This window comes from Poecilia latipinna, unplaced genomic scaffold (assembly GCF_001443285.1).
Source record: "Poecilia latipinna isolate Pla-1442-1.1 unplaced genomic scaffold, P_latipinna-1.0 Scaffold1709, whole genome shotgun sequence".
NCBI lineage: Eukaryota > Metazoa > Chordata > Actinopteri > Cyprinodontiformes > Poeciliidae > Poecilia > Poecilia latipinna.
Window position 1 is genome coordinate 26,428 of NW_015114325.1, and position 12,957 is coordinate 39,384.

At 41.6% G+C, this 12,957-nt stretch overlaps 1 protein-coding gene across 1 annotated transcript in view; it reads right to left on the reverse strand.

The window, feature by feature from the left end:
- Nucleotides 1–4,422: 4,422 nt before the first annotated feature.
- The window catches only part of psmc4 (proteasome 26S subunit, ATPase 4), a 13,390-nt gene continuing 4,855 nt past the window's right edge, over nt 4,423–12,957 (reverse strand). Inside the window, exons 2-11 of the mRNA XM_015060407.1 lie at nt 12,231–12,329; nt 11,183–11,369; nt 9,877–10,023; nt 9,695–9,804; nt 8,005–8,098; nt 7,761–7,928; nt 7,616–7,692; nt 5,956–6,124; nt 4,849–4,904; nt 4,423–4,775 (exon numbers count right to left, since the gene is read on the reverse strand). Coding sequence (XP_014915893.1) covers nt 4,662–4,775; nt 4,849–4,904; nt 5,956–6,124; nt 7,616–7,692; nt 7,761–7,928; nt 8,005–8,098; nt 9,695–9,804; nt 9,877–10,023; nt 11,183–11,369; nt 12,231–12,329 — 1,221 coding nt within the window. The 3' untranslated portion in view covers nt 4,423–4,661. The remainder of the gene's footprint in view (nt 4,776–4,848; nt 4,905–5,955; nt 6,125–7,615; nt 7,693–7,760; nt 7,929–8,004; nt 8,099–9,694; nt 9,805–9,876; nt 10,024–11,182; nt 11,370–12,230; nt 12,330–12,957) is intronic.

Below are 12,957 nucleotides of genomic sequence, written 5' to 3' on the forward strand. Positions count from 1 at the left end.
AAGATTCCCTTTGAAAATGACAGAACTCCTGAAAGGCAGAGATCCTCTCTACAGCAGTAAACAGTATGGAGCAACTCAAATCAGTCTGACTGGGAGGTGTTTCCTCAACTCCAACCTTTACAGAAATAAACAGGTTTGAAATTTAAAGCCTATCCCTGAGCTAGGTCTCTGAAGAAACCAGATCAAGACCCAGCTATGAACCAGAACCTGAGCAACAGGTGAGGCTCTTCAGAGGTAACCGGATCATGAGGTCAGAGGTCAGAAATGAGGAAGAATGAGGTCATTGTTGCTTATATGGAGTTATGGTTTAAAAACTGATGCAGTTCTAGAACAAAATCCCAGTTAAAAGTCAACATTTCACCCAGAAGATCAGCTTTGGAAATCACCACTACCTGTAAGTGAGCTTTACCTTTATGAAAGTGTTGAACCAAACCTCATTTCTTCATCCGATACCAGACACAACCCTGCTGGAGACTTTTAGCTCCTGAATGAGTCTCAGGTCAAAGGTCAAAGGCTTAAATAGCAAGACACCTGGGAATGTTCTGGTACCAGACTGGAAATGAGAAAAAAAAGCAGCAAAAAGCCCAAAATAAGACTTTAGGTTGCATTCACACCAGCGCCGTTTAATCCACTTTAGTCCAAACCTCGGTTTGGGTTCAGCTGAAGTCAACTCTGGTGCTTCGAATGCATATATGAACGCCAAGTGGACCGGAGACCGCTCCAAAAGCAGGAAGCGAACTATAACACACGGCATTCTGGGTAAATACAACCAAAACAAACGCGCTAGGCTAGTGCTAGCGGGAGAAATGGATCCAGAGACGAAAGAGAAATCGGACAAACGCTAAAATCTGAGCCACTCCATGTTTGTTTCATTTGGTGAAGAAGGAAGTTGCATTCAGTGTTTTCTTCAGAGGTTTTGGTGCGGCGCCCCCACAGGTGAGGCAGGGAACAAGTTTTTCAAACTTTTAGTTTATTTGACACAGAGCAGTGTGAAAGAGAACAACAGCAACTGAAGAGGTTAGGAACAGGTTTTTCAATTAATTAGGGTCATTTTAAACTTTGGTCCCAACGGAACCGGGTCTACCTCAGAAACCCAGGAGAACATTGGACCTCCTGAATCAGAGGTTTTGGTGCAATGATCGTTGTGCTTTCAGGGTTGTTGGAGAAATGGCCCAAACTCGTTTGTACCGGTTGCTTCCTCGCCGGGTCTCGGCCGCCCAGACCAGGATGGACAGCCTTGTGCCGGTTCTGTGGGACCGGATGTTCCCCAGGCTGCTTTTCGGGCCCAACCACAAGTTGGAGCGGATCTTTGGCGGCATGCTGCACCACCCGGAGCGCTCCGCCATGCAGATCTGCCCGTACTACTTCGACCAGGTGACCTGGAGGCTCCCAGCCGCGTCGCCCTGGTTGGTGGTCCGCTCACTCTGACGTCACGGCCGCCGCTGGTTTGTCTCTGTGTGACCAAACTTCCCTCCTGGCTTCAAGGCAGAACAACCTGGAGCTGCACTGCTTCGACTCGTGGGGCGACGTGCAGAAGGAGAAGCAGCGGAGCGCGGAGCAGCAGCAGAGCGGAGGCAGCCAGCCGGGGAGCCGGCCCGACGCCGGGGTTTACCTGAGCCGGCTCTGCCAGCTGCAGGACCTGCAGACCGGAGGCAGCATGACCACGCAGATGTTCATCCACCTGATGTACGACTACAGCGACTGACGCCTCATTAAAACACGCCTTGTTTTTAAAAACGTGAATGTTGAAGGTGTGAAAAAATGATTAAGTTTACGCACCCAGGATGAGAAGAGCTGGAGAGGATGACCTTCAGGATCAGCACAAGGTCAGGGCAGAAATACGGGGAACCGAGTGTGACGTTACACTGTCAACAATTAACAGCAGTAATTTGAGTTACTTAGCCTGACATATTTTACCAAACTAAATGTTTAGCTAGCAAGCTATAAATTTAACTTCAAACTGAATATTTAGTTGGCTAGCTAAATATTTACATAGTAACCAAATATTTCACTCCAAACTAAATATTTAATTAGCAAATGAAATATTTAACTTCAAACTAATAGTGAGCAAGCTAAATATTCAGCTCCCAACTTTTAGCTAGAAAACTAAATATTTAGCTTCAAATAAAAATATTTAGCTGCAAAATAAATTTTAGTTAAGAAACTATAAATATTTCACTCCAAACTAAATGTTAACAAGCTAAGCATTTAAATTCAAACTGAATATTTACTTAGCAAGCTAAATGCTAAGGTTGCTAACTAAATATTTACTTAAACTACATATTTAGCTCCAAAGTAGTTAGTCAACTAAATATTTATTTTAATGTTTTTTTACTTAATTCACTCATTAATAAATATAAATAGTTTATGTAACAAGTGAATTAAATGCTTTGACCTTTTTTACAACTTCGTTAATTATGTTTCTGTTGTACTCGCTTTATTTTTGTCCAACAATTTGCTATATTTTTTTCAGTCTTCTTATTAACCATGTCAAATTATTGTAGAATGTTTTAAAAACTTTATTATACAATCAAACCAATTAATTTATTTTTTTGTCATGTTTCCATGTAATCTTTATAAACTTCATCCCATCTGTTTCCTGATGTCAGCTGATCTATTCCTTATTGATCTATTTATCAGATCTTGTATCTTAGCTCTATATTGACTCTCATAATTGATAAATACGGGAAGATGATCACATTAGTCATTAAAATTCCACCTAATAACATTCTGTCATCATTCCTAGTATTGACAACAATTTCAATTATCAACATTTGTTGAATTCTAGTTTAACAAGCTAACTATTTAGCCTCAAGCCGCATATTTAATTTCAAGCTAAATATTTTTAGACAAAATCCTTCAAGATAAATATTTTGCTGCACGGCTAAATATTTATCTGGGATAAAGTCAAGGATTTAGTGTAACTAAATATGACGCTCAGAGAAATAAAACACTAAACTCGACTCGTTTCAGAAAAACATGAAAACTACTTTCAACCGTTTTTTGCTGAAGTTTTGTGCAGATGAATGTACCGTTTCCTGATTGATTTTTGAGCTTTAATGAAAATCTGTTATAGTATTTTGCAGATGGAAGAATTTCCCATAAATTATTGATAGTCATAATAACATGGAAAAAAGTTTGTACCTCAGTAAAAACAGTTAAATGTTTAATTTACTCATAAATTATGAGTAATATTCATGGAAAACTACCGTGGTCATTGCAGCAGATATTCCAGTTCTCAGCCACACGTTAAAGCCCCGGGTGTTGCTTTGTGCTAATGCATTGTCTGAGGCTGCAAAACAAATTGAGGACATTGTTTGGGGTGAAGTTACATCTGCCTGGTCGGCATGTTGAGCTCAGGAATGCTGATGGCTGCCTGGTGTTGGGCCAAACCTTGGATTGATGAGCGCAGAGGAAGTAACTGTTATTCTTTTTAATTAATTTGGTGAATCCTGTAGCAAACAACCAAGAGAAGTCAACCTTTGTACACTTCTTTTGTTTGAAGTAAAGTTGTAATATTGTTGGATCTTAAAGGGTTAAAGGTCATAGAAGGAGGATTTGAAAAGGAGTAAACAAGTTTGGCTTGTTGAAGCAGAAAGTTTCTTGTTTCTCAAAACAAGATGGCTGCAGGGTTTAGGCTCACGAAGCTGCATCTGAATGAAGTACAAAATGTCTGAATGATGCCATAATGCACTACAAGACGCTAACACCAAAGTTAACTTTTATTTTCAGATAAAGTGGATAAATAGCTTATACTGGGTTCTACCTGCATGTTTCTGTGAAAGTCTGCAGCATTTTAACCTAAAAACGTCTCAGTGCTGCCCTCTTTGGGTTGAACGGTGGTATTGCAGCTGACATTTCCTATTGGTTCCAGCTTGGTTGATGTCGTCACTCAGGCCCTGCCGTATAAACCCATTTCCCTCAGACACGCCCCCTGGTGGCGAGTCCGGAGGTGGTGCTTTGCTGAAAAAACACCGATAGATTTGTTGCTAGTTGTGGTTCTTCAAAAAAGTTGCGTGATTTTTAACTAAATTTATTGTTCATTGCCACATTTGTCGGTAAGGTGTTTTTTTTAAGTTACAACATGCTGAAAGTTTACTGATGTTGAAGTCACTGGATTTGTCCTTTTGAAAAAACAAAGATTTGCAGGAGACTGTGAAAGGTTGGTAAAACCTGCGTTAAAATCACTGAGTTGGGCTCCGGTTCATCCTGACCGGCCGATTTCTCTTGGCTCCGCCCACTTTGCTGTCATTTGTCATCGTTCATTTAACGGCCGTTAAGCTCGGTGGTTTGATGATGCAGGTTTGTTTTTGTGAATCCTGGGATTAAATAACCAGTGAAACTCGGACGTTAATCACCTGCTCTACTGAACCCGCTTCATTAATCTCAGCTTTATTTTCTAAATAAAACACAGATTCTCTCCTGGTATGGAAAACATGTTTATTGTATTTCTTTAAAGTAACGCCTTGTAGAGGGAGCACGTCCTATTAATAGGAAGCAGCAGAGGCTGAGGAGCGCCTCTCCCTGACGGTTGGGGGCGTCTCAGGGCTCAGACTGATCCGAGGTCAGGCCCGGCGCCATGACGACTAAATTTAGTCCAGAAAGACAGAACAGTGATGAATCCAGGCAGACAGAAATCGATATCTGGACCCGCCGCCTCTCTACTTGTAGAACTCGTGCTCCTGCTCGTCCTTCTTGATCACCGTCTTGTAAGCTTTTTCGAAGTCTTTGGCGAGGACGATGTACCTGTTCTCTCGCACGGCCAGCATGCCGGCCTGAGGAAGAGGAGGAGAATGAGCCAGGAGCCGACCTTTGACCTGGGGATGGAAAGGTGAAGGGTCAGCTCACCTCTTGGCAGATGGAGTTGATGTCCGCTCCGGAGATCTTGTCGGGTCGAGCCACATCTGAGCAGCAGTTAAAGACGAAACGGACGGAGGGAACCCTTCCGGCAGCAGGAAGTGATGCAGGACGTAAACAAACCACCTGACCTGAGGAAGACTCTGGGCGATGAACAGCAGAGCGTTTCCTTTAATCATGGCAGTAAAACCTTTAAACATTCACAGCCGTTGACGTTTCCTTTCTAATCTGAACCTGCTTCAGCTTCACGTCACGCTGCGTTCACTGACCCTCCGCAGCAGGAAACCAGAGCTTCCCCAGGTCTGTTTCTGCTTCAACAGTCTGACATCATTGCCAGAGGAAAACCTTTCCGGTTGTTCAGAGTCTTGAACTCTTACAGGTTCTGTGACAGGTTCTGTGACAGGTTCTGTGAGTAAATCTGCATTAAAAAATCCATATAATGCAAAATCCACTGTTTTAGCCCTTAAATACATTTTATAATTTGAGTCTCGGAGAGAAGACAAAGTGAATCTAGTCTCTCCTGCTGCTGTGGATATTTCTTTATATCCTGTTTGGGTCTTAAGTTTCAATCTGTTCAGGTTTCTCATTTCCACATTGAGATTTTTAAACTATTACGTTACAGTTTTTCATAAAAAAGGTTTCATGATCTGCTATGAAACTACAAAAATGGCAGAAGGGGGCGGAGCTGGGCGATCTGCGACCTGGAAGTGCTTCAGCTGCATTTAAAGAGACGGAACCGAAACGAGCTGCTCTCTAACGCAGTGATCGGACCAGGAGTCGGAGAGGAACCTGTGGATCACAGTTCCACTTTATACAACCAAAACTGGATGATTTAGAAAAGGAAGAATTAAAAGCACCATGACGGTTCCTTTAAAACGTTTCTATAAACCGTTGCTACTTTTATGTCATTGCTAACATGTTTTCATGCTGCTGAATATCCAAAGTGTTGTGTTACGAATATAATAAGATATAAGATATAATAAGTCCTGGCAGACTTGGACTTAACCAAGAAGTAGCTTCCTGACAGGAAATGAGACGAGCGTCGCAGACAGACGATAAACGGCTGATAAAAGACAGCCGAGCGATTCAGAAGGATACAGTCCTCCAGGTCCACCTCCTCTGAGAGGTTCATCTTGCTGGTGATGGTGGAGAAGATGAGGCGTTTCTGCCGGCGGTCAGGCAGCGGGAACTCGATCTTCCGGTCCAGACGGCCCGGTCGGAGCAGCGCCGGGTCCAGGGTGTCGGCTCTGTTGGTGGCCATGATGACCTGAGGGGGGCGGACACACCGGCTTCCAGGTTCACAGACTTTTAAAGAAGAAAACTAACTTTCTATTTTAAAAAAATGGAAAAATGTGAAGTGAGTTTCTCTCTAAAGGGGATTTTATAGCACAATAAAATAAATGTTACCTTGGAGGTCAAATGTGGCTTAAATTAGGAAGTAAAATTTAACGTCTTGAAATTGGGCCTCTGTCTCTTTTTAAAGGTCTTGTTGGCTCTAGTGGGCTTTATTTGAAGGTAGTTCAACAGGAAACAGGGTAATGAGAGAGAGGAAGACATGTGGGAAATGTCACCAGGCTGGGAATCGAACCTGCGACCACCAGCATGAGGACCCAGGCCTCAATGTGTGGGTTATGCTTTGGCCCTGTGCCACCACAGCACCCCAGGGCCTCTGGTGCTGTGGTGGCACAGTCTCATGATTTTACATGATACTGCCCCTTTAAGAACGCAGGATTTTCTTCTACTGTTGATCAGAACCAGCTCCCTGGTTCTGAGCTTTCAGTCTGAACAGAGGCAGGCAGCTGGCTTTCAACCGCCTCACCTTTAAAGAAATAACTCATCTTGTTTTTAAATTCAGGCGTTTCTGCAGCTTAATGACGATCATTTCCTGATCTTTTCACTCCGACTGGGAGAGAATCCGCCGCCGTCCTGCTGCTTGACGCTGCAGGTCCTTTCAGGCGAGATAAGCTGCGATGACATCAGCGTTCATTCACTGACATGAAAGGTTCGGTTTGAGGCGGAGCAGCAGCACAAGCGTCCAAAGAGAGAAAACTTTTCACTCTAAAAAACCTTCTGTTTGATGCATTTAATGTTTCATAACTAAATGAGAAGAGGGACGTTTAGAGGCTGATTTTGTCTCAACACAGTGAGTTTGCAGATTCTTAAAAGCTTTTAATCCAACAGAAAACAACAAAAATAAGCCTAAAACTTTAAAACTTTTCTGTTTTTTTTCTTCATAAATTAACAGCTGGGTTTGGCGCTTTGCTCAGCCGGAGCTGAGCTGCTGCTTCACCACATCCACCATGTTCTCTGGTTTCTATGGAAGCCCAGAAGGTCCAACAGGAAGTCATAATTACATGTTTTAAAGTCAAGTATAAGTTCTAGTCACAATTTCACATTTTAACAAGATCAAAGTTTTGACTTTGTTATAATTTTGAGTGAAGCCAATCACAAATTTTAGTAATAATTTCACATTTTAAAGTCAGTTTAGATTTTTAAATCATAAATACGAGTTTTAAAAGTCAATTTCAAGTTAATTTCACATTTTAGTCATAATTTAATAATTTAAAGTTATAATCTTACATTAGAATTTTAAGTTTTAAAGTTTTTGATCATTATTTTGTCTTTTTAATATATTGAAGTTATAATTTGATTTTAGTTCCTAATTTAGAGTCCTAAGTCTGGGCTGGCCGGACGATGCCTCCCCTGGTCAGCTGACTGACGGACGGCGCCGCTGCAGGCGAGCCGCAGCCGGACTCACCTTGACGTTGACGTTCTGGTCGAAGCCGTCCATCTGATTGAGCAGCTCCAGCAGGATCCGCTGCACCTCCCTGTCAGCTGCAGGGAGACAGAGAGTCAGCCGCCGCCGGCCGCTTTCAGGCGAACCCGGGCAGAAACGACCTCACCTCCGGTCTGAGCGTCGAAGCGCTTCGTGGCGATGGCGTCGATCTCGTCGATGAAGATGATGGCCGGCGCATTCTCCTTGGCCAGCCGGAAGACGTCCCGCACCATCCGCGGCCCCTCTCCCAGGTACTTCTGGACGAACTCCGACCCCACCACACGGATGAACGCCGCTGCAGGAGAACAGGAAGTGACGTCAGACATGCGGCCAGCCGGCCTCCGGTGGAAGCACGGCGGTGGCGGCCTGACCTGTGGTGTGGTGGGCCACGGCCTTGGCCAGCATGGTCTTCCCGCAGCCGGGGGGGCCGTACATCAGGACGCCTCTGGGGGGGTCGATGCCGATCTGAGCAGATAAAGAAACTTTGATCTCTAGTTCAACATTTCCTGGTCGAATCGTCGCCGTTTTCGTTTCTTTCCTCAAAGTAAAAATCCAAACTGCTGCTTTCTGTGTTTATGAGAATTTAAAGGGCCAGTATTATATTTTCCAGGCACATCATGTCATTTTATAGCAAAGTTAACTATGTTGCCTTCATTTGGTATAAAAATATGACTTAAAATAAATTTGACTTCCTGATTTAATGCCTTGAAATTGGGCCTCTGTCTCTTTAAGAAGCTCCTGCTTTTTCTGAAGCTCCGCCTCCATTCAGTCATCCAACATGGCTCCTCTATTAACCCTTTAATGTTTGCAGCAGCTCCTATAATGAGCTCAGCAGGCGTTTGCTAATTGCTGCTGGCTAGTCTGAAGGGGCTGAGTGGGCAGAGTACCCAAAAATTTACCTAAGCAAGAATAGCATTACTTCAACATATTTTATTCAAGTCAAATTTAAAATTTATTTGGTACAACGTCGACTCAAGTACTGAGTAATTAATCAAATTATCAATCATTTAATAAATAAAAATTACATCATCAGACGGACCAAAATATAAAGTTAAGTGGAAATGTTGGAATTTTAAAGACCAAAATTAAGATAATTAATATGAACATCAATGCAATAGCATAAGGCCAGTTTATTTCAAATCAGTTTATTTCAATATAAAACTGTGTTCTTGCATTATTATTATTCTACCATTATTACAACATCATTATTGTTAATCACATTCATTCTGGGACAATTTATGTCCCAGAAGAAAATGGGTTATTGTGATAAATTTTACTGGAAACTAAAAGTTTATTGATCTCATAGATCAATAAACTTCAAATTCTAATGAACACTTTAATACTGTAAACTGGCTAGGCTAGGCTAGGCTAGGCCAGGCTAGGCTAGGCTAGGCCAGGCCAGGTACCGACGCTGTCAGTTTTAGCTACAAAGTGAGCGCTCATGATGACCATAACACAAATGTTACTGAACAAACTTCCACAAGTGCAGAGAAAGCAGACGCTGGTGAGAGGAAAGATTAATTTGGTGTGTGGAAGTGGTTCGAGTATTTAAGATCTGATAAGTTTCAGCGTGACAGAGTCGTGCCGACCAGCAGCAGGAACAACGAATCTGTCACATAATCTGAAGCATTTCCACAGATTATCAGAGTCAGAAGATGAAGGACCATGAAGCTGACAAACATCACCCTCTGAATGCTGTTTTCACTTCCAGTACCGGTTTAAAATGGACCGATCTGACACAGAAAAGCAGCTGACCGATTTAAAACAGTCCTTTTCTTAAACACAGACTTAAACGTATTTAAGTATGCTGCAGCAGTTCAGCTCAGTTAAACAGAGCAGCAGCTTCACAAGCAGGTCAAACGTGGAAAAACATCTTCAATCTGTTCAGTCAGCACAATAAGGAGTTTAACAGACAGTGGGAAACAAATAATAAAGAAACTGAAACTGACAAAAACAACACATTCACGACCAAACAGCAGAAATAAACAGCAGCAAACCTTTGTAACGTTTATAAGAGGCTTAAATTTTACACCCTGATTTAGTGAGAACCCGGATGCTGACCTGCTTGTAGAGCTCAAAGTGAGTCAGCGGCAGCTCCACGGCCTCCCGGACCTCCTGCTTCTGGATGTCCATGCCCCCGATGTCTGCATACATCACGTCCGGCTTCTGGTCTGTGGGCACAAAGCACACCTAGTCTAAGGTCCGGTCCGGCCCGGCCTGAACCGGTCCGGTCTGCAGCGTACCTGACGTCAGCATCATGATGCTGCTGTCGGCCTCTGGAGGAAGAACGTCCACCAGCGCGTTGCTGTGCTTGTGCAGAGCCACCGAGGCGTTGGGCTTCAGCAGCTCTCGGTCGATGGTGCTCAGGATGCGGACATAATAGTTGGACCCTGAAGGCAGCACAGAGTCGAATGCTTAATAATTCAAATATAAACTCTTACATAAAACCTTTAAAACACAAATTCAACACATAAAAACCACCCACAGCTTACACTGAATATTCAGCAACTCAGTTTTATTTCAGGAAAACTAAAAGCAGCTGAATCCAGTTCAGATAAAATGTTGTTTTTGACTTCTTGAGTCATTTAATCCATAAAGAGTTTAAAGTTTCTCCTTCAGCAGATTCAACATTTCTAGAAACATAAACTGAAGATATTTGAGCTTGAAGGGGAAAAGCAGGGACTGAATGCCAACAATGTTCTGATTCTCTGATGGTTTCAGGCTGTTTGGAAATGCAGTTATGTAAACAAGGCGACTTTGGCGCCCCCTACAGGCCAATACACGCAACTGCACTGAAGATTGATTTTTAAAACAATTATTTTAATTTAAATAATTTTTTTAATCTAAAAAGGATGACTTTTTAAAATGAATGAATAAGAGGACATCTTTAAATGAACTAATAAAAATAAAAATTATTTTGATAAATAAGAAAAATAAGGTAATAAAAACATGTTTGATTTAAACCAGGATTTTCCAAGAAAAATAAAAAACAGAAAAGTAAAAAAAAAAAAAATTGTAAGTACAAATAAATAAAAAATGTGTTTACCTTGAAACAGGATTTTCAAAACTTTCTCAAAATTTTTATCCAGTAGAAAACGTAGCTTTTTTTCTTTACTAAAAATTCTGAAAGTTTGAAGCATATACGTTTTAAAATCAAAACTAAAAATGTAATATTTTAGTTAAGCTAATAAAATGATTTCTCGCAGAAACAGGGAAGTGTGTGTCATAATAGAGCCAAAACTTTCAAAGCGTTTTGGACAATTTCACAGCCAGATTCTTTTGGGTTTGATTAAAAAAAAAAAAAAAGTTTTATCTCAGGATTTGAGTCTTTGAAAAAAAAAAAACCAACAGCTGCATTTAGCAAGAAATGACTGAAAAGCAGAAAAGTTACTGTAGAACAGTGATGTGGGGCCAAATGCTAAACACCCTGACAAACGCTTCACTGGACTAAAAGAAGAGCTGCATCTGGTGTCGCTCAGCCAAATGCAGCCGGCTGATCTCATGCTAAGCTGGAGGAACATCACAGCGGTGCGGTCTGGACCCGGCTACCTGTGGTGGAGCCAACGATGGCCGTGTTCTGGTCCACGGCCTCCAGGAACTGGCCGATGACCAGAGGGATGCTCTGGATCCTCTTCACCTCCTCCTGGGCGTGCAGGAACTCCTTCTTCAGGTTCTTCTGCTCATCCTTAATGTACTCCTCCTGCACCTCCAGGAACTCCAGCTCCTGCTGCAGCTTCTGCACACACACACACACACACACACACACACACACCATTTGTTTGTTTATTTGGCTACTCTTCTTGGGGTCCAGGTAAAAAAACAGAGCGGTGCACCGATTGCAGTTTTCTGGACGATCACTAATCATTGATCTTCAGAAAGCCTGGCCTGCTGATTCTAGTCACTGAAAGTCGCTGAGTTGGCAACAATGGGGTGACTTTCATTAACTATCAGGCTGATTTTTAAACCTTTGCTGAGGAAGATCAGATCAGCTTCACCACTGATCACCGAGCTCAACATGGAGGAAATCAGCACTGATAAAATCAGTGCCATTAAAAAACATTTATTACAAAAACAGTCACACACACACATAACATCAGTAACATAGCATATTGATTCAAAAATGTACAATCATAACACTTTGTATAGTAAAGTAATTAAGAGCTGTTTTAAGAGCTATGGCATTTGTTTTAATTTCTCTAAAAATAGGAATAGCTTTTTGTCCAGCGTTTCTGTTTCATGGCGGAAAACAGTTTAAAAAGTGACGCATATTAAAAGTTTGGCTAAATAAAAGTTGATGATATGAAACAGTGTTTTAGATCCTACAATATAAAAAAAAAGCCTGAAAGGGCTTACCACCCTAATGCTTTATGCAAACTGAAAATATTTGTATATTTGGAACAATGTGGTCCAAGATGAGCTGCCCTGAACCAGACCATGAGGAAACACTGCAAGTGGCACAAGGCAGACGTGTTACTGATTTAAGGTATAATGTAAATATCTTTTTATAGCTAATGTTTGTCTCAGAGACGATTAATTCATCGCCTCTCCTGGAGCTCAGCAGATGTGAGAGGACAGAGAAGCAGGAGAAGCAGGAGACCTTATATCTGGTGTAGAGATCCTCCAGGTCCTCTGGTTCTGGAGCCAGGAAGGACAGGCCGGTCTGGGGCCTGGAGCTCAGGATGGAGGGAAGCTCCTCCTGTCAGGGTCCAAACACACACACACACACACACACACACAGAGTCACAACAACAAAACACCAATAAGGAAAATCTCAATTTCAATGATTTAATATAATGTAGATTTGTCAAATTTGACCTTATGTGAAATATTCTTTTAGTTTTATTGCTGTCATTTTGTTAAACAAAATGTTCTTTGGGTTTTATACATTTGTAGCGTAAGAATTTCATCAAACGTTATCTAATCTGCAAATTTATCATATCATCGTTAGGGAAATTAAACTGGCTCCTTAATGTTGCTTCAGCTTGATGCAACTATAGAAGAAACTCAAAACAATGAGTCAGACTAAAGTTTTGGTTAATCCTTAACTTGAAACGTTTCATATAGTTTAAATATGAATATGTTCTACAAACGTGTACAGAATTGATCTAAAAACATTTAGTAGTTTAATAAGAAAAGAACCCAGAAGTATTAGGAAATACAGAGTGAAATAATGAAAAGCTGATGACTGTAAGCATTTTTATGTAAATATTTTTTTTGTAAAAGAAAAAGTAGCAAAACGTTTTTCATATTCATTTTAGTCTAAAGATGTAACAGAGAGAAGAGCTCGTGTGTCTGTGTGAGTTTTGATCGAAATGATTATAGTG